The sequence below is a fragment of the Centrocercus urophasianus genome, unplaced genomic scaffold (assembly GCF_019232065.1).
Source record: "Centrocercus urophasianus isolate 14NV4802_14NV808 unplaced genomic scaffold, USGS_Curo_1.0 seq_14, whole genome shotgun sequence".
NCBI lineage: Eukaryota > Metazoa > Chordata > Aves > Galliformes > Phasianidae > Centrocercus > Centrocercus urophasianus.
This window is the reverse complement of record NW_024884586.1, coordinates 7,375,138-7,402,247: the sequence shown is the minus strand read 5'-3', so window position 1 is coordinate 7,402,247 and position 27,110 is coordinate 7,375,138. Positions and strand designations below refer to the sequence as shown.

General features: G+C 46.5%; 2 protein-coding genes across 6 annotated transcripts in view; both read left to right on the top strand.

Moving 5' to 3' along the window:
• The window catches only part of LSP1 (lymphocyte specific protein 1), a 39,094-nt gene extending 21,905 nt beyond the window's left edge, over window positions 1–17,189 (top strand). For both annotated transcript variants that reach the window (XM_042813961.1, XM_042813962.1), the window contains exons 4-11: window positions 2,408–2,609; window positions 3,181–3,303; window positions 5,499–5,542; window positions 5,663–5,744; window positions 6,106–6,246; window positions 6,893–6,973; window positions 7,671–7,785; window positions 16,291–17,189. In XM_042813961.1, coding sequence (XP_042669895.1) covers window positions 2,408–2,609; window positions 3,181–3,303; window positions 5,499–5,542; window positions 5,663–5,744; window positions 6,106–6,246; window positions 6,893–6,973; window positions 7,671–7,760 — 763 coding nt within the window. In that variant the 3' untranslated portion in view covers window positions 7,761–7,785; window positions 16,291–17,189. The remainder of the gene's footprint in view (window positions 1–2,407; window positions 2,610–3,180; window positions 3,304–5,498; window positions 5,543–5,662; window positions 5,745–6,105; window positions 6,247–6,892; window positions 6,974–7,670; window positions 7,786–16,290) is intronic.
• Window positions 17,190–18,246: 1,057 nt separating this feature from the next.
• Window positions 18,247–27,110, top strand: part of TNNT3 (troponin T3, fast skeletal type) — a 43,186-nt gene continuing 34,322 nt past the window's right edge. For all 4 annotated transcript variants that reach the window (XM_042813792.1, XM_042813790.1, XM_042813787.1 and 1 more), the window contains exon 1: window positions 18,247–18,365. In XM_042813792.1, the coding sequence (XP_042669726.1) occupies window positions 18,349–18,365 (17 nt within the window). In that variant the 5' untranslated portion in view covers window positions 18,247–18,348. The remainder of the gene's footprint in view (window positions 18,366–27,110) is intronic.

Sequence of the window (27,110 nt, the reverse complement as noted above, 5' to 3'; positions counted from 1 at the left end):
TTGAGAGCTAAGAGCAGGGTCTGGAGCAAAGGTTGGAATGGGGGTGGATGGCCTCTGCCTGCAATTTGAGCTGCTGGGGAGGAATGGACGTAGGCTTTGGGGTGTTTGGCTTCAGCTCGGTGCTCTGAGCAATGGCAGCTGGCCAGGACACCGGGGTTTGGAGGAGTGACAACAGCGGATTTAAGCCACCTGAGCTGCTGCATGGGCCAAATCGGCCCCTAACATAATCCAGGCAGCTGAAAAAAAAAAAAGCTGTTCTACGTTATTGCTGCTTCCTGGCTCATGTCAGCATCGTGGGTGTTATGGCCCCAGCCCACCTTGTGCTCAGCAACTCTTTCAGCAGTAGAAAACAGTGCTGAGGGGTGTCTGTGTCCCTGACCAGGCTGAGGACTGGGTCCATCTTCCTCTCTCTCCTCTCCCTGAGGTGAATGAAACTCTTGCCCCATCTCCTGCTTTGGACACCACATATCTGCACATGAACTCTGTGACTCAGTTCTCCCAGCAACCCAATTTTATAGGGAGCTTTGTTCTGCAATGACACAACCCCTTCTTTACACAAGGGATTGAGAAAAACGCATAAGATTAATATTTACTTCTGAGCAAGTAAATAGATCTTGCCTCTTCCTTGATGCAATCACTGCAAGCTGTACCTTCCCAGCCTCAGCCCCAGGAGGGCTGCTGGAGCAGCTCACGGCAGTGCTGATTATCACAGCTGTGGGAGCAATTAGCAATCAGCCCCAGCTGCTTTTCTGCAGCCCCCTCCTTCTTTCCCTCCCTCCTTGCAAAGAGCCCAGGCCTAGGGAGAAGCTGCTGTTCTTGTCTGGAGGGGCTGAGATCCTCTAAGTTTCTTGGAAGTGTGGTTTTGCAAAAGGTAGGCTCCCCAGTTGGTGGTTGTGCTTTTTATAGTCTGTTCAGTAGCTTTACCCTTCCTCCTGGCTCACTGAGGACAAGCTTGGAGCGCAAGTGCAGATAGGAGGTATCTGATAAGAAACGTCTCATGATGCGACAAGTGGTGCTGTGGGCAGGGTTTCCCAAATTCGTTTTCCTCTTAAACGAGCATGAGTGCCAAAGGCATCCTAAAGGCTGCATCACTTCTACTGTCTTAGGTCTTTATTGTGAGCTTTCTCTTTAGCTGGAGGCATTGCTGGCTGAGGCATCCCAATTGGAAGAAAAAAAGTCACCTGGACCATGAGCCCTTTAGAGTTTGTTCTTTGGTGATGACTGCTGTGGGAGGATGATTAGTGGCAAGCTCAGTGAGCCAGTGTATGCATCAATCTCTTTTCCAATGTGGTCAGTGAGGAGGTCTGGAAGGTGGCTGTCCTGTGAGCTGCCTTCCCTGCTGCAGAGGGGTGGGTGGAAAAGCATAGCCTGAACTTTCCTTCATGTTTGGTGCTGGCTGCTGAGGCAGGAGCAGTGAGTCAGCCCTCTGCTCTGTTAACCAGCTCTTGCCTCGCTGCTGCAACACAGGCAGTTTTCTAAGAAATGAACGGAAGGAGAAAACTACTCTCCATCTGAGACCGAAAGATGGTAATAATATCCTGGGGTGTATCTCTGAGCCACTGAGGACTCTGGGTTAAGTGCTCTCACTGACTGTTCCCAAAGGCATGAGCTGCTCTGTTTTTGCAAAGCTGATTTCTTGAGTGTGTGCAGGTGAGTGTTCTCTCTACTTCCTCTGGGGCACGTAGGAACTTTCTTGTGAAAGCTCCTCTCTGGTTTTTCTGTTAAGATCTGGTTGCTCTGGGACTGATTTGGTAAAGCAGAGCTGTCATTCATTCAAGTGGCAATACTGAGGTTTGGAGAAAGATCTAGTTACACGTAATACACAAATAGATACCTAACTGTATTCAGTTTTGGGCCCCTCACTAGAAGAAAGTCATCAAGGCCATGGAGGGTATCTAGAGAAGGGCAATAAAGCTGTGAATGGTCTGGAGCACAGCTCTGATGGGTAACAGCTGAGGGAAATGGTGTTGTTTGGTCTGGAGAAGAAGAGGCTCAGAGGGGACCTGATCACTCTCTACAACAGCCTGAAAGGGAGGTTGTTGAAAGGTTGGGGTTGGCCTCTTCTCCCAGTTAACAGTGGTAGGATGAAAGGGAATGACCTTAAGTTGTGTCAGAAGAAGTTCAGGTTGGGTGTTAGGAATAATTGCTTCTCAGAAAGAGTGGTCATGCCCTGGAGTTGGCTGCCCAGGGAGGTGGTGGAGTCACCGTCTCTGGGGTTGTTTGAGAACTGTGGAGATGTGGCATTGAGGGATGTGGTCAGTGGGGATGGGTTGGGGCTGGTCTAGATGATTTTATTGGTCTTTTCTGACCTTAATGATACTGCACCATCATCTGGGAAGACACCAATGGTGTATCTAGGCTCATAACAAAATGTTTTGGTTCTCTGACCTCTCTCCCCCACCTCTAGATCTCCACAACAGTCATATGAAGAAGAGGACAGCAGTGTGAGGGAAGCAGAGGTCAAACTGGAGCAGATTCAGCTGGAACGGGAGGGCCTGGAGGAGGTCCAGGAGGAGAATGTGGTTGTTAGGGAGGAAGAGAGGCTGTGCCAGGAGGAAGAACATGTCCCAGAGCAGCACGAGGAGGAGGAAGAAAGAGTCAAGCAGGAGGTGAGATCAGGAGGAGCTGGGCTGTTCACATTTTCAACTGGGCTACATACAGAATCACAGAATGGTTGATATGGGAGGGTACTTCTAGCCCAACACCTGTTTGAGCAGTGTGCCCAGGACTGTGTCCTGGTGGCTTTTGGAGGACTCCCAAGAGGACCCCATGGCCTCTGGGCAGCATGTGCCAGTGCTCATTTCCTGCTGCTGAGTGTTGAGTCTGTGTGGATGTACTGCCATGACATAACATGGGGATGGTGCTGCTTGTGTTTAAGTACCTTCCTGGGCTCACTGATGCAACCTCTTCCCTCTTGTGAGAGTGTGTTTCTGCTCTCAGAGCTTGGACTATGTTAGTCATACCCATGCAGTGCTCAGATGGATAGTGCTACTGTTTCTCCTGCAGTTTTGTCAGTGATGAGTAGATCTTCTATTTTGAAGGAGCACTCAAATCTGAATTTAAAGCTTATTTAGGCCAATGTTACACCTCTGACTTGACTTGCATTGCTTTGAAAATCAGTTTTGTTGAATCCCAAGTACTGTGACCAGTCTCACTTCCTGGCTTGTGTTCTGCACTCAGGAGAAGAAGAGAAGGAGAAATGAAGAAGAAGAAACCCCAGAAAAACGCCCGAGGGCCCCAAGCCCCACCGGCCTGGATGAGGAGGAGCTGTGCACAGACCACACTGCAGTGTGCTCCACCAAGGTTTGTGGCAAGGAAGGTGACCCTAAGCTTATGGTAACATGCGTTTTCTCTATCTCAGCATAAAACGAAGTATAATTTACCCTTCTTCTTAAAGTGAGGCTCCTATCTCTGAAATATTTGCCCTTCTCTAATTCCATCTCTGTGAACAGATGCTCTTGTAAAGCCTCCACTCTGAATACCACTTGCATTGCTCCATGTGACTTCAGTTGCACTTTGCTCAAATCCTTCGATCAGCGCGTGTGCTTTTGCATAAAATAGGCACACCTAAGTGGTTTGTTTGTGTAGCAATTGTCTTTTGTCTCTGTAAGCCCTGGGCTCCTTGATAATTGCATAGAGGGAAATCATGAGGACTCTGGGTAATTTGTACCTTATTAATCTGCTGCTGATGTTATCATTTTTTTTCCATTCAGATCTATGCTGCTTGTTTCTTAGTCAATATTTCCCGTGCAGAGAGGATTGTATAAGCACTTCCTCTCGCAACAGTAAATAGAAATTAAGTGGAAGATGTCTATGTCAGCCAGGATCTTGTTGTTTATGGAGAAGACCTTTAAAATCAAATAAAAAGAGGGAAGAAAGGGTGGTTCTGGATGCAGACCCAGTGCTAATGTCACTGGGGGTGAGACCAAAGTGGTTCCAAAGAGTGGGGAAATATGATAAACACTCCTAGCACTTTTTATGCACTGAAATTCTTGTTGTTGCTACTCCAAAGCACACACAGCTTTCTGACCTGAGCTAACTGCTGTTGCTAGGATTAGCCCAGGGAAAAGTCCAGAAATCCAATTGCTGTGGCTTTGTTTGTTTATTTGTTTTCATATAACAGTGATGCCAGAGGTCACCCATATGCAAAGCTGAAAGCTAAGCCATTCAGGAAAAATGAGCTTGGGATCTTTCCAAGGGATGGAAAGAGCAGTTGGAAAGCCTTGTACCAGTCCCATTTTGTCCTGGGCTTTTGTGAGCTGAGTTCTGGGGTTGGCTGAGTGAACTTGTGTGAGTTCTTCTGGCCTTCAGAGTGTGCTTTGAAACAGAAAAGCACAACTCTTGCTGCAAGAGTGGGCAGCCCAATCTCTGACGTCCTGGCTTGGAGGCAAGCACCAACTCCTCCAATGCTGAGCTGACAACTTAACTGCAAGAAACTTTCGACTGATGGGATCTGTCTGGCTGTTGTGCTTAGTGCATCTCTATTAGCAAGGACTGTGCTATTAATTGATGATGGTGCTGTTCTTTAGTGGGCCATGAAATCTTGGCACAGCCATTAAGCATCCTTCCTATGACAGTGTTTTGTCTTCTACTTAGTTAAAATTTAACACTCTGAAATTTAGCATTCTGAAAGCACCCTAAAGTGAGCGCTTAGCACTGCTATTTATCTGCAACTGGGAAGGTGATGCTTCCCATGCTACAGGCAGTGGTATACAGAGGGAGGATCCTTGTCACTTGGTTGCTGCAACTTGTCTTTGTAGGAGCTACCTTTTGATTTGAAAGTGTTAATATCTCTGTTTTCTTGCTTTCTGAGGCTCAAAGAAAAAAAAAAGCTGAGAGGTTTAGCAATGCTTCAGCCTCCTCCTTTATTCAGTGCCAGTGATTGACACTGCTTGCCTTCCTGCCTTGGTCAAAGAGTTATTGCACAGTAGATTCTTCTGCAAAGCTCTCTTCCCTGAAGCCTTGACCTGAAGAGTTGCTTTGGAGGTGGCTCAACGTGCTAAATAGCCTGTCTGTGTGGCTGTGGATAAGCCAGCATAACTCATGGCGGTGCTGCTCTTATGCTTGGCTTCATTGCTGCAGCAGTTGTTGGCAGTGCTTCTAGTTTCCCTCCATCTTTTTGTGCTTTTCACTTTCTCTCTTGTTTGGCAAGAAAACTAAGTGTCTGAGAAAGATATGTAGTCCATGAGTAGGGTTGTCTCAACTATCAGTCAAGCTGTGTGCTGCTGCTTTGTACCCAAAATTGATTGGTCTGCTACTGTGTTCAGGTTCTTCTGGTTGGGGTTCTTCGGGCCTGCCTTGGGAAAGAGAAGGAAATAGGATGCTCGCTGTTTCTCTGAGCACTATGTAAATATGAAACAGAGGCATTTGAGCCCTGCTTCTGTTTGAGGGAGGGATGGGAAAGAATGGCTGCAGTATGATCAGCCAAGGTAACCCATATCATCCATATGAGGCCCACAGAGATAAGTAATATCTGTGTCTTTTCTCTTCTACTTCAGATCACAGACAGAACTGAGTCTCTGAACCGCTCAATAAAGAAAAGGTATCTCCAGGGTTGCTGTGGGATCGGTGTGAAGGGGACCCCTTGCTTCAAGCTCTTGAAGCTCTCCCATCTGCCCGAAGCTTCAGGATATTGCCTTATCCTTTTTTCTCTTGTATCCAGTAACAGCATAAAGAAGTCCCAGCCTCCCCTGCCTGTGTCAAAGATAGATGACAGACTGGAGCAATACACGCAAGCCATTGAGGTGAGCTGCTGTGCTATCTATCCCCATGCTCTGTTGAGCTCCATTTGCAAGGTGTTGCTCTCCTACCACAGCTCTTAGTCTCACAATCCAGGATTGTGACAATAGAACCATATCCCCTTGGGTGGGGGCAGTTGTTTTCCCTGTCTCTGCCTCCCTCAAGAGCATAAAGGTTCATTTTGTGAATGGCCCTGACCTTTTCCTCATGTCTCCTGCCTATTGGGTGGGAATCAAATCAGCAAGACCCTTTAGGTCTCCTTTTGCAACTCCTTATTCCTGGGCAACACCAACTGGGGTAGGGGGGAAACAACACATGGTTAGGGCTGCTAAGTTCACTGATGATAGTTTTCCATCTCTACTCTAGACATCTACAAAGGCACCAAAGCCTGTCCGACAGCCCTCTCTTGACCTTCCCACCACCAGCATGATGGTAGCCAGCACAAAAAGCCTATGGGAGACCGGAGAGGTTGCTGCCCAATCTGCAGTGAAGACCCCAGCCTGCAAGGTAAGGTGCTGGCAGGATGTGCACTGCTTTATGCAGGGCAAAAATCTCAGCTAGTGTCCTGAATCATTTCTCAGTAGTGCAGCTAGGAAAGCTTCCTGGATGCTGATTGAGGCTCAGCTTTGAAGTGGGAGTAAATGGAAAAAACTGTACATCTATTCTGCAGAATTTAAGAATGAACTCCTTTTTTAGTGCGAAGTTGGGTCTATCACCAAGGTGATAAATCTTGTAAATTTGGAAATTGCTGAAGATATTATGTGCTGCTCGTAATAACTTTTGTTTTTTGGTTGCTGTAAGCACGTGTGGTTCTGTAATGCATGGGTTGTAAATCTGCGTTTATGAGAGTAAAATTCCTTCTGAGTAAAAATGCCTTGATGTTAACATGTCTGAAATAATTAACAAACTTAAGAAAATAAACATGTTGGTTCTCTGATCCAGGCTCTTGTTGAAGAGACTAAGAGAAGAAAACACAGGATATATTGCTATCAGGAAGAAGTTTTCAAAGTCTTGAGTTTTAGCTGCAGCTGCTGTAGCTCAGACAGTGTAATACTTCAAATATAAAAGGAGGTCAGATGTGTGGGGTTGAATGAAGTCCTGTCCAGCAGCACTGATGGTGAAGGGTAATGAGAACTTTGTATATCCTTCTCAGGATATCGTGGCTGGAGACATTGTGAATATAAGAAGCCTTTGGGAACAGAAAGGTGGTCCCAAACCTGAGACCAATATCAAAGTAAGTTCATATCTGTGTGAGGGCAGAAGTCCTTTTCTTTTTCACAACATAGTAAGGGCTCTGAGCTGGGCTGAAAGCATTGAGGAGGCAGTGATGTAGCAGAAAGGCAAGGGCTGCCTGTATCTATCAATGCAATTGCACATAAAAGATTTGGAAAAGCTCTTACAGCTCCAATCCTAGTGAAATTGGGGGCAAGAATCCTATTATAACAAGTAATACCGACAGGTCTCTTCAATGCCTCATTGTTCTCAATGAGTTGGTAGCCCTGGCCTTCTAGGTCAAAGTTGAGCTGCAAGCACAAGTTACTTTGCTCTCATTATACTTGATCCTGAGAGTAAAGAAAAACATCCACAGTAAGGCATAAGATAGTATCAACAGTTGTAGATGGATCTGGGGTCTTGTGCCTACTGGTATGCTTGTGGGAATGGCAGTTAAAATGAAGTAAGCAGCTACTGCTCAAGTTGTCCAGGCTGAGAGAAGATCAAAGCATTTTGCCTGTTCTTGGATCTGCAGTGCTGCCAGGATGCAGTCAATGCAATTGGCTTTTGCCATGTGTGAAACCAACTCTGCAGAGCCCAACTGCCTCCAAGCCCTTTGGGATTACAGGCAATTATTGCATTTTCCTCTGGCTTCAATTATTTGGTATTGACTGCTTGGAGAAAATTGCAGACTGGCTGTTTCTTTCTCTCTTGTTCAGTCCACTCCTTCTGGCAAGAAGTACAAGTTTGTTGCGATGGGCCATGGCCAGTACAAGAAGGTATTGATAGATGATGCTGCAGAGCAGTAGCATGCCTGGAGAACCCATTAACCAGGTAGGTAGATTATGACCTTGCAACAAACTCCTTGTGCTGCTTTGGCGGGATGTTGGGGATATTTCTGCCAGCTAAAATTGGGGCAACTTGGAAGGTAAGGTACAATAACAGCTGGAGCCTTGCTTCTGGGCTATTGCCTGGCTTGGGGCTGGGAGGAACACAGTGGGGTGTTGGTTTGTTTTCTCATTTCTGATACTTCTAGGTTGTTGGATACCTACATTAGTTTAATTTGCAGGACAAGCTGTTTATATTTGCTGGTTCAAAGGAGCAGTCTCTCTGCTGTTTTCATATGGTTTTATCTTGCAAAGAGAAGCTCGTAACTGGAAGTCACTCTGGCTGAGCGTGAGGGCTGATTTAATCCTGAAATTTAAATGCTTTGGGGGTTTAATTCCCTGATATACTGAATTAATTAAGGGGAAAAAAAAATTGTAACTATTTCAGTGACCTCTTGGAACCAGTCCACAGAAGGGTTGTGGTGGGGAGGATGGGAGCATCTGCTCTGATGGGTGGATCAACAGAATAGAAAGGGCCGTCCTTGGATGTGTGGCAATAGGGAGAGTCAATGCTGGGTCTGTGGCTTCTTAAAATGGTCTTTGGAGATCATGGTCATATCATGTTTGTGTTAATAGATATCCTGGTGTTATCTGGAGTGATTGAAATATAGGGTTGTGGCAGTAAGGAGAAATGGAATAGAGAGAGGAAATAGCTAGCTGGATTCAACTGGGCAGCATCTGGCACTGAGCAGAGGGGATGTTGTTCGGGTGAAAACAAGCTCATTCTTTCTTTCTAATATAAAAAAAGTTTTATTTCATAGCCAAGCTTATAAATAGCTCAGTCTGCTACAAAACACCTTTGTTTCTGAGTTCTTCTGGGCATTGAGCTACTTTTTTTTTTTTTTCCCTGTTCAAGGAGCTGAGCTCTGACTGTTTGCTTTGTATTTTTTTTTCTGTGGTGCCTGCTTAGGAGAGGTCTCCTGAATGCTGCCTTGCGGTGAGCAGCAGTACAAACCCAAGCTTGAATGCAGCTACAATTTTAGACATAAGGAAGAAGGAGCCAACAGGACTTGCATCTTCAACTTCTCTGCCTGTGGCTTCCAGAAATCTGCTTTAATGACACGTTTAGCTGTCTATTTCTCTTGCTGAGAGGTTCCTGCTCCCCACTTCCTCTCCCTCATGATGATGTCCTTCCCCTTTCCTTACTGTACCGTCCATTTGTACTTGCTTTTCTGCTCCCAAACCCTCTGGCTTGCACCCACATCCCCCACTCAGCACCACCTCATCAACTTACACATACGTACAACTTTTTCTCTCCTCTCCCACCCTTAGCTGCATCTCCTCTGTGCAGGCTGCAGACCAAGAGGCTTTTTCTAAGTGGCATTTTAGGCTCTTACCATCTGCCTGAGTCTGTTGGACACTGCACAGCAGCTCAGGCTGGGACAAGCTATGAAGGCTTCTCATCTGAAGCTGAAGGTGATCTCCCATTGCCTCTGGGCATCTGTTCTCTTGTCTGCAATGCTCTGGTGCCAAGGTCTGTCTCTGCAGGACTCTCTGTACCTGCTCTGTGCCTCTGCCTTTTTTTCCTAGGGGCTGAACTAGAGTCAGTTCTGCCTTCCTGTGCTTCTTCTCCATTTCTCTCCCCAGCAGCAGTTCTCTGTCTTCCATCCCTTTGGGGTTGGAATGTGGACACAGCAGATGCAAGACATAAACCTCTCCTCTTCGCATGGATTGTTCCAGGTCATTGTCATTGAGGAACAAAGTGGGTTAAAATGCAACTGCTTCCAAAACCATCTTCTTTGGCCAAAATCAGTTAATTCTCAATAATAATCAGATTGTTGCTTTTTTTTTTTTTTTTGCTTGTAAGTGCAGACTTGAGCATAGTTATCCATCTATTTGTGCTACTACAAAGTGCCATTTTATCACTGTGTGATAATGGCATCTTTATCTACCTTAACATTAAGCATGTCATGTGTTTTAAGCTGCAGTCTATTTGAATATCTGTTCCTGTGGATCCTTCTCTGTAACTTTGTGTTGCAGCATGTCAAATTATCCTGCAATGGTCTGAATTTGGGATCCCCTTGTCATTGCTGAGGTATTTCCAAATTACCTTATTTCAACATTTTCTTGTTGAACTGGAGTTGGAGGAGAAATCTGAACTCTAGACACTTGGGCTTTCTCTTCTATTTTTTTTTTCCCCTTGGAATAGAGAAGATTTTTGGAAATAAAAAAAAAAAAAAAATAGGATTAGACCAACAAAGCTGAAACTTCCATGAAGGGTTGGTTATAATAGTTCTTCTGATAGCAGTAGAAGTTTTCAAAATGGAAAAAGGATCTTCCCCCTCCCCTTACCCCTAAGTCTATATACAGTTCAGCTTGGGGAAGTTTCACTCAGCTCCATATCCTCTGTATGGGGAGAGAATGTAAAGAGTTACATATCCAATTTCCTATGGGGCTAAACATAGCAGTCCTATATCAGCTGTGTAGGAACATCCCAGCAAATGACAAAGTCTCCTGAGAGACAGAAATAGCTGGCCACCAGCTTTCTTGCTTATAAGTCTGGTGATGTCCAGATGTGAAGAGGTGACTAATGCTGGAAGGGACAGTTGTTTCTGTGAATGGCTGGTGTCAGGGATTTTGTTTTAAGCAATTATTTTTCAAGACACCAGGCACTAATAAGTATGCCATAATGTCATAATTCTGCCCTACAGCAGAGTGAGACTACTTGGACCTATTGGATTCCCCCAGAAAACAGCACGCTAGTAAGTAACTGGGGCTGATGCTCACACGCTGAAGCAGGCTTTCAAGGAAAACATAATCCCACCTGTACTAAAAAACAAATAAAATATATGGCAGAACTTCTTTTCTAGAAAAATGTTAGTCTTGGTGTGCTATGACTTACTAGATTGGCCCAACCCCTTCAGTGGGGGAATGGCTGTGTGAAAGCAGAACGGATTAGATCTTATGCAATCCCTTGCCTCTGCTTTGGGTGAAGAGATGCATTCCCACCTTCAGGTTCTATCACCTTACTCTAAATGGGGCTTTTTCCATAGGCAGATTGTCTTTGCTGTCTCATCCCTCCCTGCTCTTTATTACTGCTTAGTGTTTTGTTATCAGTTCTTTTGAAAACGTGTGTCTGATTCTTTGGTTTGTGGCATGTGGATGTGGTATGTAAAGCATATAAGCTTATATAGAGAGTAACCCTTAAATTCTCAGCATGAGGCTGCTGGCTTGGAGGTGGTTTACTTTTATTTTATTTTTTCCTTACACTTGGCTCTGCCAGGCAGACTACCTAGTAGCAGGTGCTCTCTTGCATGGTGCCCTGTAGGACCCTCTGGAGTGGTAGGTCTCCTGAAGTAACTTGGCGTCAGTTGACTGACCATCCTGATGCTGTTCTGTTAAAGCTCTTGGCATGTTCCTTGTCTGTCCTGGATCCATACCGGCCTACCTCAAACACAGTGGTGATCTTTGACATGGGTTTGGCAGCCAGCTCTCTCAGTTTCCGGGCATCGAAACGTGGCTTATAGAGAAAGATGGGTAAACGGCGGGGAAGAAAGAAGCCTTCTTCCTTCTGTGCTTTCTTCTCTTCTGCTTGCTGCTTCCTCTCCTTGTTGACTGTCATCTGGTATAAAATGGCATCCCACATCTTCATGGCTCTAGATTTAAATGGTCTGTTGTCTTGACTGATGCTTAGAGAGCTGTCCTTTTCCTTGTTCCCTTCCTCCTGTCTTTGTTTTTCTGCTTCAAGCTCAGGGAAGCTGGGTGCTTCTGGCTGCAATATCAGGTGCTTCCTGAGACGATGCCAGCCACTGCCCTTGGCTCCCAAAGGCCTCGAGTCTTCCACTGGTGTTGGCTTGGCTTTGAGAGGAGGGCTGGTGTTCAGCAAGCTGGGAGTTGGCTGAGGTTGCACAGTGTGTTCCACCTTCATGTCATTGGGGGTAGGCCCAGCTTGTGCAGGGCTTGCTGTTTCAGGGTGTTCTGGCTTCCAAGGTGTGCTGGGTGTCAATGGTTTAAGCATATCACCATCTTGTCTGTGCAATTCAGGAACTTTCTCTGATCTGAATATTTCTGCTTCACTTCCGTGGGCTGTAACTTTACAGGAGTGGACATCAGGGGTGCTAGGCTTGGGTGAAGGGTCGTTGCTAGTCTCTTCAGGAGAGGTGGGCCTGGGAGCTTGGTTAGGAATCTCTGCCTTTGCAGCAGGAGGGAGAGCAGGCTGCAGTGTAGGAGGTGGTGCCTTGCTGCTGTCAAGGGGGGCAGATGTCTGCCCTGGGAATGGTTCAGAGCCACTTGTTTCAGGTGATGGAGAAGAAGGCCTTTTGTCTTCATGGCTGGATGTTGCTTGGGTCTGATATGATGTTGGTGTCTTGGTTCTCGGTGCCTTGACACTGCGGAAATAAGTGTGCACCTTGGTGATATAGGTAGCCTCTGATGTCCCTTCCTTGCTGGGTGTGCTGGAAAGAGGAGGATGGGGGGAAATAAGTACTGAAGTGTTGTGTGAAGAGGGAAGGTGTGCATCTGTGCCTTCAAGCTTCTGGGGAGCCTTGGGAGCACCTGGCTCATGCAGTGGGGACTCAGCTGTGGGGGTGGTGAGCCTGAGGTGCTCAGCAATGCGTCTCTGCTCAGTGACCTTCAACACAAAGGGCTTGCTCTTGCGGAAAGGGGAAGGCACACGATGGTGCATTATAGGCTTGATGGAGAGGTGCACTGGGAGGCTGGTGGAGCCAGGTGCTACTGCTTTGGGGGTCTCTGCTGGGGGAACGTTCTCACTGCGTTCTAGGTCAGAGCTGGCCTCATTCACTGGGGAGAGGTTGGATCGGAAAGACTTAGCTTGCTCTGCAGCTAGCATGGCATTCTTCTTGGCAGCCTTCTTCAGCAGCTGCTGGAGCCGCAGGTTGTCCTTCTTGGGCTTTGGGAGAGTGGGAGGGGGAGATGCATGGTGGCGGATGGGAGTGGGCTGGATGGAGGATGATACCGTGATCAGCATGGTCATCTCCTAGAAGAAAGCACAAAGCTTAGAGTTGAGATGGGTTTAGCCATGGACTAGATCCTGGAGTATTCAGACATACAGCCTCCTCTTCCTCTCTAAAAACAAGCACAGAGTCAGTACTGTGTGAGTAAAGCGTCAGACTTGGCTTCCTTATTCTCCCAAGGTAGCCTCAGTCAGCCTCAAGGATGGTGAGCCAGGGCAAGAGATGTACTGGGAGAAGCTGTGTTGTCAAAGCTGAAGCCCTCCTGCTCCTAGCATTAGCGTAAAATCCAATGAGGGCACTTTGGGACCCTTGATGTTTTCATCTTGGCAAGTCCTAGCATGATCTGGAGCAAAGCATTAGGAGAAATGGAGCAGTTCTAAGATGTTAAAGCTCTGAAACTTTCTTCAGAGGCATAAATTGGAAGTACCTTGGAGCTTTCCAGGTTGCAGCTACTAATATTCTGATATGGTGTTGCATACAGCAGAACAGCCTTAAACTTACAGTGTCACTTGAGTTAAAGCTGATAATGGCTTTGGTTTTTAGCAGGCAGATAGGGATCCCCATTGTGTAAGGCAGGACTTAAGGCTGTGCTTATCTGGTAAAAAAGTGCTTTGTCGTAATCATAATTTGGGTGTTTGCGGTGTTGAGCACAGTGGTAACCTCCTTTATCTGCACTCATCAGCCTTTGAGGAAAAAATTAGTTTTCTCTTGACAATGAAATGAATCTTCAGTGGAAGAGGAAGGTGCTTCCTTTGGTCTTGCTGGATTGGGTCTAACCTCCAGTGGGAATTGCATCTGGAACCCCTTTAAGCCAAAGCTGTGTTGCTCCTGGAGTGGACAAATATCTGTTTTTCCAGCTCCCTGGAGCAGTGTTCCCCTAGTGCTGCCAACCGCTTTCTGCTGAGCGCTGTGCAGATTTCCTGTTGAGGAAAGCAGGAGAAAACTAGTCCTGGTTCTCCTCTTTCTCCTCCTCAGCAAGTCTGGGTAACACCAAGCACTCTGCTTCAGCCATGACTCTTTGGCATCCCCCAGAAAGAAATCTGACTCTGTTCTGGCTCTTGGTCAGTGCAGAGTTGCTGAGTTTTGCTATGAAATGAGGCATAAATCAGTGTCTCTTAATCCCCAGTGCAGGATATGACTGAGCATCCTGAATAAGGAAGATGAGAAAGAAGGATGTCAGGGTTGCCCACAGGGGCTATTGCATGCTTTCCACTCTGGTTAGGGAAATTGCAGCCTAAGCAATCCCCCCCCCCTGAGATAGGAGCTTGCACTGTGATACTGACAGTGAAGGTAGCCTACCTCAAAATAAAACTCTCAGACGTGCACAATGGGTAGTTCTGTTTGAATGCCAGGTGTTTCCTTTGATCTTGCAGTGTTGCTACCAGCAATGGGCTGGGAAGTTCATCAGTACCTAGTAGACACTGTACCTGCTAAAGTTATTGGTGAAAAGGCAGGGAGAAGGATGATTTTTCCCCCAAAAAAAGAGGGGAAGGAGGGGAAAATGAAAGCATTGGAGAATGGGTGAGCTGTCCTCCCGAGCATTGGCTGTGGTGGTCATGGTGTAGGCAGTGCCCAGCAAATGTTGCACTGTTCCCAGCCAATGCATTTGTTCCAGCTGTAGAATGAGAAACCTCCCAGCATTTTGGCAAGGGGGCTCAAAGGGATTTGGGCAAGCTGGGGTGACAACTGTTGGGCATTCCCAGCAGCTTATCAGCTTCATGCCTTAGGCACAGGGCTAGGGTTAGGATTTGTTCTATTCTAAGAGCTGCTCTTGGAAACAAGTCCACACTGGCTCCAGGGAAGACTGAGAGCTCACTCCATCATATATGTGCTCTTCCTTCCAGGTATCTTTGTAGATATTCTAGAGTTTTCTGGCTCAGGAAACCATATTCCTCAGTTGAAGAGGTGTGTACCTACAGCGGTGCAATTCTATTCCGATTAGTAATTTCTAGGGTGATTTTTATCTACAGCAATGTGTTCTAGTACATTCACCTGGTGTAAGGATTGAATATGGAATGATTTCATGCATCTCAGGTTGTGGTCCTGCAGGCAGCCTGTATCACAAGATGAGCCGTGGTCTAGCTGCATTGCTAAGCCAGAATTATGAGGCTGAACTGCTCAGGCTTGTGTTGGGAATACTAAATAGGCAGAGCGATGAACTTCCCAGCTACTGATCAGCTCTTAGTGCCTCCTTACCCTACAGATTCTGCATCATGGAAAAATGCAGCTTCCTGCTTGGGTTGGAGTGGGGTCTGGTTTGGGATTTGCTGTGAACTGCACGAGATGCTGCTGCAGTGGGCGTGGAGGTTCATGGAGCAAGCAATATAGGATTACCTGCATGCATCAGGAAAGCTTTCCATCTGTTCTGAGAGTTAGAGGCAGGCTTGTGCCCTGTAACCTCAGGTCTATGCTCCTGAAATCACTCTTACTACTATCTCAGCATCTCTCTAAAACCTGCTGTGATGTGGGTCTTAGGGACTGCTTGGATGCCAGCTTCCACGGCAAATGGCTGCGCTGGTATCTGTGAGCTGGGATGGGAAGGTGGAGATGCCTATGAGGCAGTAAAAGGAAGCTGGCTTTTAATTTACTTGCCTTCTTTGTCACGCATTTTTTTTTTTCCTGAGTCTCCTTCAGAGCTCTGTATGCAGGAGACTGTGTAACTAGCAAGACTTGTGCTTGGCTTCCCCCTTGCTGTATAACAAAGTAAAAGCACAGGGAAAGATAGATTTGCTTTCTTTGCCAGCAGAAAGGCTAGAGCAGAAAACCTGGAGAAAAGCATACTGCTTGAAGAAGTTGTCTGGGTTCATGATGGATTGGGAAGCAGCTGAGCTGAGAGGCTTCCAGAGGGTCAAGCTGCCCTAGGGCTGGTTGAGGAGGAGGAGGGCAGGTCGACCACTTGGGGATCCTACCCTTCTGCCCCACTTCATCTACAATCGCTCCAAAACTGGGAGCAGCAGGGAGCGTATCGGCACGGAGGAGCCATCCATCACATGGCAGAGAAGTCATTTTCCCTCAGCAGCACCAGCTGTCGCATGCGGAGTGCATCAAGAGCTGCAGGAACTTGATATGGTTGCAGATGGTCCTGGGTGGAGAGCTGCGGCTGCTGGGGGAACGTGCTCTGTGCTTGAATGGCTTTCTTGGGCTTGGGAGGAAACCTGCTGATTGCTTACTGGGTCGGGAAGGCTGGTGGGAGCACCTCCTTCACACTGCCTGGCATCAGCTGGGTGGAATAAAGCTGCCTTTCACTGTTAAGCATGATACAGCCCAGAGTATTTCCGGTGGCAGAACAGAATCATAGAATCATTAAGGTTGCAAAAGACCCCTAAGATCTTCCAATCCAACCATCCATCTACTACCAGTATTGCCCTCTGACCACGTCCATCAGTGCCACATCTCTGTGTTTCTTGAACACCTCCAGGGATGGTGACACCACCACCTCCCTGGGCCATAGTGCCAGTGCCTGACCGCTCTTTCAGAGATGAGATTTTTCCTAGTATCCAACATAAAGGTATGTCTAACAGCATTTTCTTGCCTTACAGCTCAGCTTGGTCCTGTCTCGATGCAATCCTCAATGCTACGACTTCCTCTGCTCCATAGAAGATAATCAAAGGACATTTCTCCTGTCTGATGTCAGTTTGCTCTGGTACAGCCTGACTCCTCTTGGGGTGAGCATGCCCCGCGCTGCCTCCAGCTGGCTGCGAGGGATGGATCATCTGGCCAAACCAGTCCCACTTTTAACCTTCTACAAGACTCTTTGGCTCTTTTTTCCATTTTTTTTTTTTTTTTTTTTTTTTTCTTTTTTTTTCTTTTAATTAAATCTGGCTCTGCCATGGAGATGGGAGGCTGTGGCTCACCTCCCTCTCTTCTTTTTCAAGTGCTGAAATAGAAGGACCTGCTGTCCTGCCCAGCTGGCAGGGCTTCTGCTGCGTGATGGAGAGCTTCTGGCTCTGGGTGGTTGGAGAGGGGGGGAACTCATGAGAGTCCCAGTGGAGGATTTGGTGTTGGAAAGGAGAGTGATGGGCAGATTCTGTGCCACCCTCCTAATGCCAGCTGTGTGAAGATGTTGCACTGCAACATCTGCTTTGAGGGGCCTCCATCTCCATGTGCACATCAAACTGTTTAATTTAGTCCTGTTTATTTAGTTCCCGTATCATCCTTTAATCACAACTAAATAGCCATGCCATAATGTTCCTGTCACTTTTCTGCGTTGACAGTGGCAGCAGCTTTGTTTCAAGAAGCTGCTGCCTTCCCCTCTGCTGCCCATGGTGGGGGTGAGCACTCCTTCTCTAGGTAAGGAGCTCCTCTTGAAGTTTCTTCTTCCTACCCCCTTCTCACAAAGGCTCTCAACATAATTCTGCTTCTGCTTCAATTTACAATGTGTTCTGGATTTAATTTTTTTGTAAGCATTGAATAAAATTTGAGGAAGATGTTGTAACAATGGCATCTCTGAGGGTTTTAATGCAGGAGTTCCATAAACAAAGCTGTTTTCATAAGCCCTGCAACTCTGAGCAATAAATATGAGGAAAAGAAGCACCAGGCTACAGCAAGAAGAGGGAGAGCCTGATGCAAAGCTGGAAAATGGGCTTTTCTTGTGCTTGCTCAGTTTAAGAGGTTGTCTTGCTACTTTCCTTCTTATTGGGGGGTGGGAAGAATGACTGTAAGAGGGGAGTGAGTGGTGTTTGGGGAGAGGTGGAGCAGCACGTGGAAGACTTTCTGGAGCAAGCAGCTAGAAGCGACAGAAAACTCAGCTCCTTAGCTAATAGGCCTGAGAAATCAAGCTTCAACCAAAAGTATTGGAAAAGTCAGCTATAAAAATTGCTCTATAGCTTGCTTGTGCATCTGAGAGGAGGTCAAAGCAGCTGTCTGCAGGGGCACGCAGCACTCTAATGAGCTGACTCTCCTATCTGGAACCATCTAATGATAAACTCTTTATGGAAGTGACCTTCTGGATAATAACATTTCTGTAGTGTAGAGACAGCATATAGATTGCAGTATCCTTGCCTGTGCTGTCCTAAAGTGTTAGGAATGGGAAAGCTCTCTGACATTTATTTATATTTTTATGTGGAAGAAAAGTCTTTTTTTTTTTTTTTTTTTTTTTTTTGCTATTATCTTTGCCTGCTGATACCCTTGTCCCCTGCTTCAACTTATCATGGAGGTAGGATTCAAGTTGTCATGGGTAACATCTAGTCTTTTCTTTCAACCCTTCCTCTGCCAAGCTGTGAGACCAGTGCATGAACTGTAGCATGGAGGCATCCCCAAAGCAGCCCTGGGTTGTGCCTGCATGAGTACAGACTGATTTCTTTTCACTCCATCCTGACGTTGTCTGGGAGAGTGTGGCCAGAAGCTTTTTGTTTTACTGATCAAATCCTGCCAGCTTGGAGGGCGTAACAAAGCTCTGAAGGCTGCTTGTGTGAGGTACCTGTGCTAAGGAGGGTTAATTTGCAGGGTGTGTTTCTCCACTTACAGTCCACGTGGAACTCATGTGGTTTCAACAGAAACAGCTGCAGTAATTCAGGTGTTGGCTACAGCAGGAAGCAAGCAGATTGCATGGAAACCCTCTGGAGAAACCAGGAAGGGAACTGGCTTGGAGCAGGTGCATGCAGCTCTTTATGAGGTATCTGAATCAGCCAGGGGAAAGTTTTCCACGATTATATTAACTTTATGAGGTGTTGTTCCTCCTCCTGGGGTAATGTGGTGTGCACGTGCTGTAGATGCTGGTGGGGAGTGGATGGGGGTTACTGTAATGTATGAGTCTTGCTCAAGCTGTAAAGCCTGCTTCCAGAGCCTGGCAGGTAACAGCCATGTCTTGTGGCCCTGTGTGGTGGCTGGTTGTGCCCTATTCTGTTCTCCAAATTCATCACCCTGTTGGCAGGTCGATGGTGCTCATTTGAAAGGGCCTCAAACCCCAGTGTGGGTTCTTAATGCACTGCCTTTGGAGCACACCTCGAGGTGTTGCTTCTCTGCAACTTTTTCTGACCCCATCCTACTTGTTTGAATTAGGTAGAGAGGGAACATGCTGTTGCATGTCATCTGTTCTTTTCTACAGTACTACTGAAACACACAATTTGTCTCTGAGCAGTAGGCTCTGGGCTGGTTTTTCTTATTTTCAACCAGCTTTGATTCTACGGGAGTGAATGGGACGAGGAATTGGAAAACATGGCCCAGAATATTTGAATGCTTATTTCTCACAGGCTGCAAAACAGCTCTGTTCAAACTTGTAGAAAGCTTAGCTGATGGAAAACCAGAGACTATTTGGATATTACGTCTTTGCTGTGCTTGTTCTGTCTCAAGACTGGAGCTAGACTTCATCTGCTTCTCTTTCCAGGCATAAAATAACTATGGATCCACTTTATAATTGTCTCTCTGTATATCTACTGGCTAATTAAGAGATCCTTTCCTACTGCTTGAATGGGCCTTCAGCGAGGCAGTAGATGTAAAGGTCTAAAGTTTCCCAGTTACTTCGTCCCTTGAAATGTGCTCTCAGAAGGAAAGGTCAGGCTCTGAGGCATCTGGGCCTGAATGTCAGTGTTTCTCCTCCCGCCAGCACCTCAGGGAAGGGCAGTAAACAAGCCCAAGGAACAGGGAGGCTATAAATAATGAGGCAGCAGCTGATCTGATGCTGGACAAATCTCTGAGTTGGTCAATTGCTATCTCTTGCCTGCTCTACACCCCTTCCCTAATGCTATGAGTTTCTCTTGTCATTTTCAAGTAGATAAAGGAGAGATCTGACAGTGACAAAACATAGTAAGACTTAGTACTTAAAAATGATGGACTCCCTTACAAGGGTCAGGCTGGATATTAGGAAAAACTTCTTCTCAGGAAGGGTGGTGAGACAGTGGCACAGGTTGCCCAGGAAGGTGGTGGAGTTACCGTCCCTGCAGATGTTCAGAAACCATGGAGATGTGGCACTGAGGGATGTAGTGTTGGATTGATTGTTGGACTTGGTGATCTTAGTGGTGTTTTCCAACCTTAATGATTCTATTATCCTGATAGCAGTAACAATACAGACCGTGCATGATTTCTCTATGCCTTTGCATTGGGTCTGCTGAGGTTTTTAATTGTAATGGAGCAGTTTGATGTATATCATTAACTTCAGAAAAGTGCTTAATTTCTTAATAACTCCAAGAGGCAACTGTAACAAAGGCGTGAGCTCTTTGTTCTTTAATTAAATAGAAGAAGGTATCATGGACTTGGAGCTCCTGAATCCTAAGGGCAAGTCTAAAGCAGATGGGACAAGAACATCTCCCAAAGCAAACAACTGAACGATGGAGGAACAGAGCAGTGCAAAGATCAGGGATTTATATTAAGTGAAGAGAGGTAAAATACAGTACTTACTGATGTGTAGCTTGTTTCCATGTGTAATCACTTGCATGTTGGGTGCATCATGCTTTGTTTGCAAAATTAACAGATCATCATTCCTTCACGATCATTTCAGGTGCTGTTTTCTTCTGTTTTGTAGAGCCCTGTAAGTAAATTCAAAATGCCATAAGGGGAAAAAAAAAATAATATTTACAGTAGCCAGTAAGTACAAGATATTTCTCAAAAATAAAGTGACTAGTTTTTAAAAGCGTGAGAAGTTCCATTGCCTAAAATAAGCGTGAAGATGGGCTATCAAATAACACCATTGCATACTCCTAAGCTTTGGCACTGCAAAGTTTGGCATCTGAAGCACCTGAGAGGTGAAGGGCAGATGATGGTGAAGCTGCCAGGATAGATATTCTAGCAGGATTGCTCCAGGCAGTAAAACCATTTGGAGGCTTTTCAAGTTTACTGGTCAGATTTACTGTTCTGCAAAAAACAGGGTTGCAAAATGCAAATTTGAAGTTGTGCTTTGAATGTTGCTGTCCCTGAAGAGGAAGAGCATGAATTCTGGCTCTGTTACTGTTTGTTCCTGTGCTGTACTTAAAGGGTACAATCTTGGGAACTGATGTGCTGGGGAGCAGAGGAGAAAGGAGTTGGAGCTGAGGGACTGAACAGGTAGTGGTGAATTTTGGGTTGCGGGTTTCTGTGGAGTTTGACTCTTGTTGCACACACAAATAGGGCTGGGACAGCTCAAATGCATGGGGTCAAGCTTGGTATGTTTAATCTGGACTTTAAGTGTGGAAACATTGGTGAGATGTGCAAAAAAGGCAATCCTGAAAGCAAACTCTGCCTTATCCAGTATTTATCCTGCTGAGTCTTGTTGCTAATTCACCCCATGCACTAGTGCATCTCTCACCTGTCTTCCAGTCACTCTGGTTTGAATGGAGAAAGTTGAGTATTTCCCACGATCATCAAAGTTTTGGCCCTTCTGTTGAGACCAGTTTTTGTAATAGCCATGTAGCTGCTGGTCTTTTGAGGCTAGCACATTTCTTAGGAGTCACCTTCCATTCTGATCCTCCCACAAAAAAGTGTTAGAAGTGTTGGTCAATGAGACCGAATATCCCATGGTTTGGGAAGGTCTGGCTCACCCGGATTCTTCTCCTGAAGAGGAGCTTTGCTAACTTTCTTCCTCTTGTCCAGGGAGGTTGTGCATGCTCCATCTCTGAGGCATTCAAAGTCTGATTGGATGGGGCCCTGGGCAGCCTGATCTAGCCTGAACCTCCGATGGCAGGGGGTTGGAACTAGATGAACTTTAAGGCCCCTTCCAATCTAAGCCATTTTATGATTCTCTTGCCTCCTTGCTGATGGTGAAATCATGCCCAGCTCTGCACTGACCCACAGGAGAACTTGAAGGAGGTGCTCAGTCATTCATGTAAATACTCTAATGCAATTAATTCTTCCTTGGCTGATGATTATAATGGTCTTCTAGAAATGCTAATGACTTTGTGCATATCCAACACTGAAAGCATTGCAGGGAGGAAAAAAAAAAAAAGGACAATAAGAAACAGAAGAAATCCTATGGGAATCCTAGGAAAAGGTCATGTTTTCTTACTCATAACACTTCAAAAGAATTTGAAAATGCTTGATGACAGGTTGTACCCTGCTCTGCTACTGTCGCCATGAAGACAGATCAGTCTAATGAATTCATTCACAGCAGGTGTGAAGTATGCATGATGAACCCTATGGATGATGCACAAAGTTGGCTTATGTTTGCATCTAATGCTCAAGGAGGAGGTCATCAGATCCACCCCTATTTCTTATGTGAGCATGCAGGGTTTCTGTTCTTGACAGGGTAAGATGGGGGCAAAAGCTCCCACTGGCTGAAGAGTTGACAAGTTTGTGTCCTCCTTGAAGTGCTGATTGAGTTCCTCCCTACAGATGGAGGAGGGTGAACTGCAGAGTCGGGAAGATGGATGGAGGCACATGTAGGTAATTTGGTCATGAATATGACAGCCTATTAGTTGCCTTTTATCCTCCTTGTTATACCTCTGAATCTTGGAGGCATCAGGAGAATGTGTTGGTACTAAGAGGTGTCCCAGCCACCCTCTAGGGTTCAGGGAGGTGATTCCACACCCTCACAAGTACTTGTTCTATCTTAATGAAATACCTTGTTTTGCATAAATGCCTGCAAGTTTTAGGGATTGTGGTAGGTATGCATGGTGATGTTGGGTTAATGGTTGGACTAGATGATCTTAGTGGTCTTTTCCAACCTTACTGATTCTATGAAATTCGTATAGCCTGAAAACTTTCCCATGCCACTGCTGCCCTCATCGTACACTTTCCTGACTGCTATAATTTCTTCTGGATCAAGTAAATGAAAGTAGGTGTCAGGTGGCATCCAGAGGCTGGCTTCTGGATATCTGCTCTCAGCTTTCCTGTCATTTTGCCCCTCCTTCAAATCTGGACTTGAGAGCCTTCTCTCTGAAACACTTGGGGATGGAGCTGTAAGAAACATCTGGGTACTGGCATGCCTGCTGTCAGAGATGTGAGCCCTGCCCACATCCCTTCAAGCTGGGAGAAGGAGAAACAGCCTGTGGGATATTGAGGACTGAGATCCTCACCCTAGATGCCGAGCAAGGCATTACAGCAGCCCAAGAGAAGTGTGGCCTTTGCTCATCCTGTGTGAGTTGTGCTGTGCATTCCCCAGCATCCCGTCATCACTGGTAAAATGGCAGCAACCTGCTGGTACTTAAATAGAGGAGCTGATCTTAAACTTTAAGGCTATTCTGATCTCTGCTTGACCTGCTGCTTAAAACAGATCATTGGACTTTACTCAGGAACAGGAAATATTTATCTATACTCTGTACTTTCTCTGAGGCTACTTAGTTGCTATCTGTTTTGCCTTCTTAGTGGCAACTGTTTCAATTAAATTGGAAAGAGCATTTCAGTGAAGGTAGGGCATCTGCTTTAACCTTGAGCTGATGATCAAAGCCCTCTGCAGAAATTCTTTGGGGTGGGAGAAAAAAAAAGGAGAAACCTGGATAAGAATTTAGAGTTCCTTACCAAATGCCTTCTGTGATTCCCATTTACTGCCTGCCCTAAATCACAGTAAGAAGTGTATAATTGACAGTGTCACAAGCCAGAAAAATAAACACCACATCCCTTCCCCAATGAGCTCAATCAGCATGTTTTCCTGGAAAACATCAAGAGTTCCCAGTGTTGAAGTCTGTACACGTGGACAAGTGTGCCAAGAGCAGAATCATGCAAAAATATCAAAATTCTTTGCTTTGAAAGCATTCAAATAGGAGTTCAGAAGAGAAAAACAAACTTAGTAAAGAAACATTTTAAAGGTGAGTAATGGAAAAATGCAAGTAAAATGCCTCTGCCTTGCACGTAGCCTCACTTTGGGTGACTTAACCATTTTCCTGCCATTGAAAGTTTCTCTAACTCCTGCATGAAGATGCAAGTGCAGGGTGAGGGGCAACGCAGTTTGGAGGGAGACCTCAGGAGGACCTTTGGCCAGGCATGATTGGCTTTGATTTTTTTGGCTTTTTGATTTTGCTCATGATCAGGAGTTGGTGAATAGGAGATTGATACTGAGAGTAAGATCACTCCTTTTTGATCCTAAATTACTTGTTCTATTTCAAGGATGTAACATTTACAAACTCTACAGCCTTTAATGAACATGAATTTGAGCTACAGGCAGGACTTCGGGTTCTGAAGTCTGCAGAGGTTTCCAATGGAAACTTGCCTGAGTTTCTGTCCTAGCCTCTGGCTCCAATTTGAGGAGTAACACTGTTGTTTTTGTACTTTCTCCCATGTTGAAATAATTGAGGTTTGAGGGCTTGTGCCTACTTCATGTGTAGTCTTAACACCATCCATGGTAGGTGAGGTGGTCTCTGAAGACTGATGTTTGCTGCACCCTCATCTAGCGAAATCCAATAGATTTTGCTAGAAAGGTGGATGCAAGAAATCTCCTCTTCCCTTTTCTGGTTAGTGTTGTGAGTAGGGGCTGCTAGGTGGGTGGTGGTGGTTTCTTGTTGGCCATGATGGCTGTGGATAGAACTGGCATATGGCAGCAGGAGGTAAAATAATGAGTAGCAATATAGTATGTGTGGATGGCATGGAGTATGTGGCTAAGGCACAAATTAAATACTGAAGAGGGTTGTGGTTACATGCCAAAGCTGATGGTGAGATCCACAAAGAGAAGAAAGGATAAAGCACTGAAGTGGGCCTAGGAAACAAGCCTTACTTGTGAGCCAGGTGATAGCAGAGCAAAGGAAGAACAAAAGGAGTAGATGAGCCTTTGCTCAGGGGGTGAATGGCACAGGTCCCCACAGTCAGACCAGGCTGGCAATGGCAATGTAGCGCATAGCTCAGGGCAGCCAGGACAGAATGTGAGCATGGACATGAGCACTCCTGGTGGAGGAAACCCATAGGATGCTCAGGCATCCTTTAGGGACAGTAGCAAGCATCTAGGTGATGGGGGAGACAGTATAGATGTGCTACACAACATCAAGGTAAGTGCTCATCTGGAGCAACATGTCCACACCAGCACACACATGCATATGAGATCAAAGAGTGTGCTTCAGTTTGCATATAATTTATTTTCCATTAGTCAGCATGTCTCCTGCATCTCTATGCCTATGGAGCTGCACAGTATGAAGCATGACACCAAAACTCCGTGCCTACAACCCAGTAACACTGTAGAAAGTCAAGAGCTGCAGCAGATCCCAACACCTGGCTGCCTGTCCATCCGCTGCCTGTCAATGCCAATTTTGCTTTTATGTGGCTTTGTCAGCACTCCCTGGTTTGAGAAACCTCAATGGAGATGCCCCGTTAGCAGCAAGAACAATACAGAAGGGCAGATAAGTGAAGGAGGCTGGTGGTACCTTTGCCAGACAGGCTCTACAGCTGATGTTAAAAGGGGAAATCGATGAGGGACTCCCTTCCAGTACCTCCTTGCTCTGCTGCCAGTTTGGGCAAATACACTATTTCTTGGAGACATGCCCAACCAGTGGAGCGCACGATGGGAATGAGCCAGTGCAAGATGGCAAAAAATGCACAGCAATGCCCAAAATGTGGCATGAAAGCTAGCTGGCTGCATTGGTGTTCGGGGAGATGCAGGCTGTGATTTCTGGTCACAGTCACCATGCGGGTGCTGCTGGGGCTCTGCCACCACCAGGCTCCTCCTGTCCAAAGCAGGGCACTGAGTATGGATGCAGACCTGACGGCACTGTCCCCTTCCTACCCAATGGGTAACACAAGCATCATTACAAGCCAGGCTGCAGGAAGCAGGGAGGGGATAAGGGGATTTTTGCTCGTGCAGGTTACCTGATGCATGAGAGGCTGCAGCACCCTGCTCCACTTCTTTAAAAGCTGCTCTCTACATCCTCACTTGGGGAGTCCTTCCTGCAAATGGCAGGGAAAGGAGAGGGCAGGAATCGATCTGTGAGCCGAGCCAAAAATATCACTTGTCCTGTAGCTCTGAAAGGTTTTCTCTGCTCTTACAGGCTGCGAGAAAGGGGTGCCCCATCTGCCAGGCACACTGTGGGCACGGTCTGTGTGGCAGGGACTGCCTGCCAAGGGGAGATGGGAGGAGGGGATGGGGGCTGAAGCTGCAAGAAGCAGTGAAATGGAAACCGTGACCTGCGGGTCGTGCAAAGTGCTGTGAGCCTTTGCTCATGTGTCTGTGCAGCTGATAAAGCCTCGCATGCATTCGGGTCCTTCTGTGCATTTACAGGCTCCTGACCTCGTACTGGGATGACTGGGAGGTTCAGACACCCTAGGCTTGCTGTAGGATGTTCTTACTTAGATATTGCTTCTTTATCACAGTGAGAAAGCTCTGAGTGTGGTTTGAGGTCAGGCACACTCTTGGGCAGTTCTCCTGCTCCACTGTTGTATTTTGGTCTTGGTTTCCTCCTACGCTAATGCTTGGCAAGACCCTTGGCAAGAGATGGGTGGGTGTCAATGCACACAACCTCATGTGCTATATACTGCTGACTTCTCACACACCTTCTAAGCACTGTTGGATGTCCTTGAGCTCTCTACAGACTCTGAATAAAGTCACTCATGCTTCAAAGAAAAGCACCCTCACCTGGCTGGGGGTGCAGAAGTGGCTGCTGTGTACTAAGCTTGCGGAATGTAGTGTGCCACAACCATGTTTGAAGCAGCAGCCACGCACCACGGAGTTCCAACAGCCCTGCATATCACTTCTGAGGTGCCTTTGCCTCAGATACCCCTCTTTAAGCTTTGCTTGCCTAGTGGTAGCGTAAATATAGAAACACGAACTCTGCTGTTTTTTTATCCAAACATGTCCCTCCCATCTATGCATCATCTGTGCAATCCCTCCAGCTGCTCCTATACATGGTATGACTTTTTTTTTCTTTCCACCCTTTCCCTCACTCCTTGCCCCACTCCCTTCCTTTCCCTGCCCATCACGGGGGGCTGGGGGCCAATCGGCTCCTGCAGACGATCAAATGTCACTATAACTTGAGAGCAGCAGCACCCCAGGACGCCTGCAGATCCCAGCCCGTCCCCTCCACAGGGAGTTCCACGCCTGCCTCCACACCTCCCGGTAAGTGGGACCCCACTGGGAAACGTGGTGGGGCTGAGGTTTGGATGAGGGATGATCCTAAGGGGAGGGTTGGAGGTCTGGGAGGTGTGGGATCCTGTGTAGACTGAGTGTCCCCACTAAGGGAAGGGTGCTTTTCCTTACTGCATTTGATGGGCTATTGCACAAGATTGCTGTCACCTGTAGGGATCTGGGTTTGAGAGTGAGCAGTAGGGGAAGAGACACCTCCAAAGCCCAGGCTGGGAATGATGTGGCAGTGATGTTTAGAGCCAAGGAGGTATGCACAGTGTTCAGGAAAACTCCTAGGCAGTAAGGTAGAAACACTGATGTGTCTCCAGAAGAAAGGGATGGCCAAGGTAGGGGAGGAGGAGCATGGAAGAGCACTAATGCAGCCACTGAAAGCTTCCACTGCTTGCACAGAAAGAAGAAAATTAGGGAAGTATTCTCTGCAGGAGGTAGATGAGTAAATTCAGCATGGCTGTG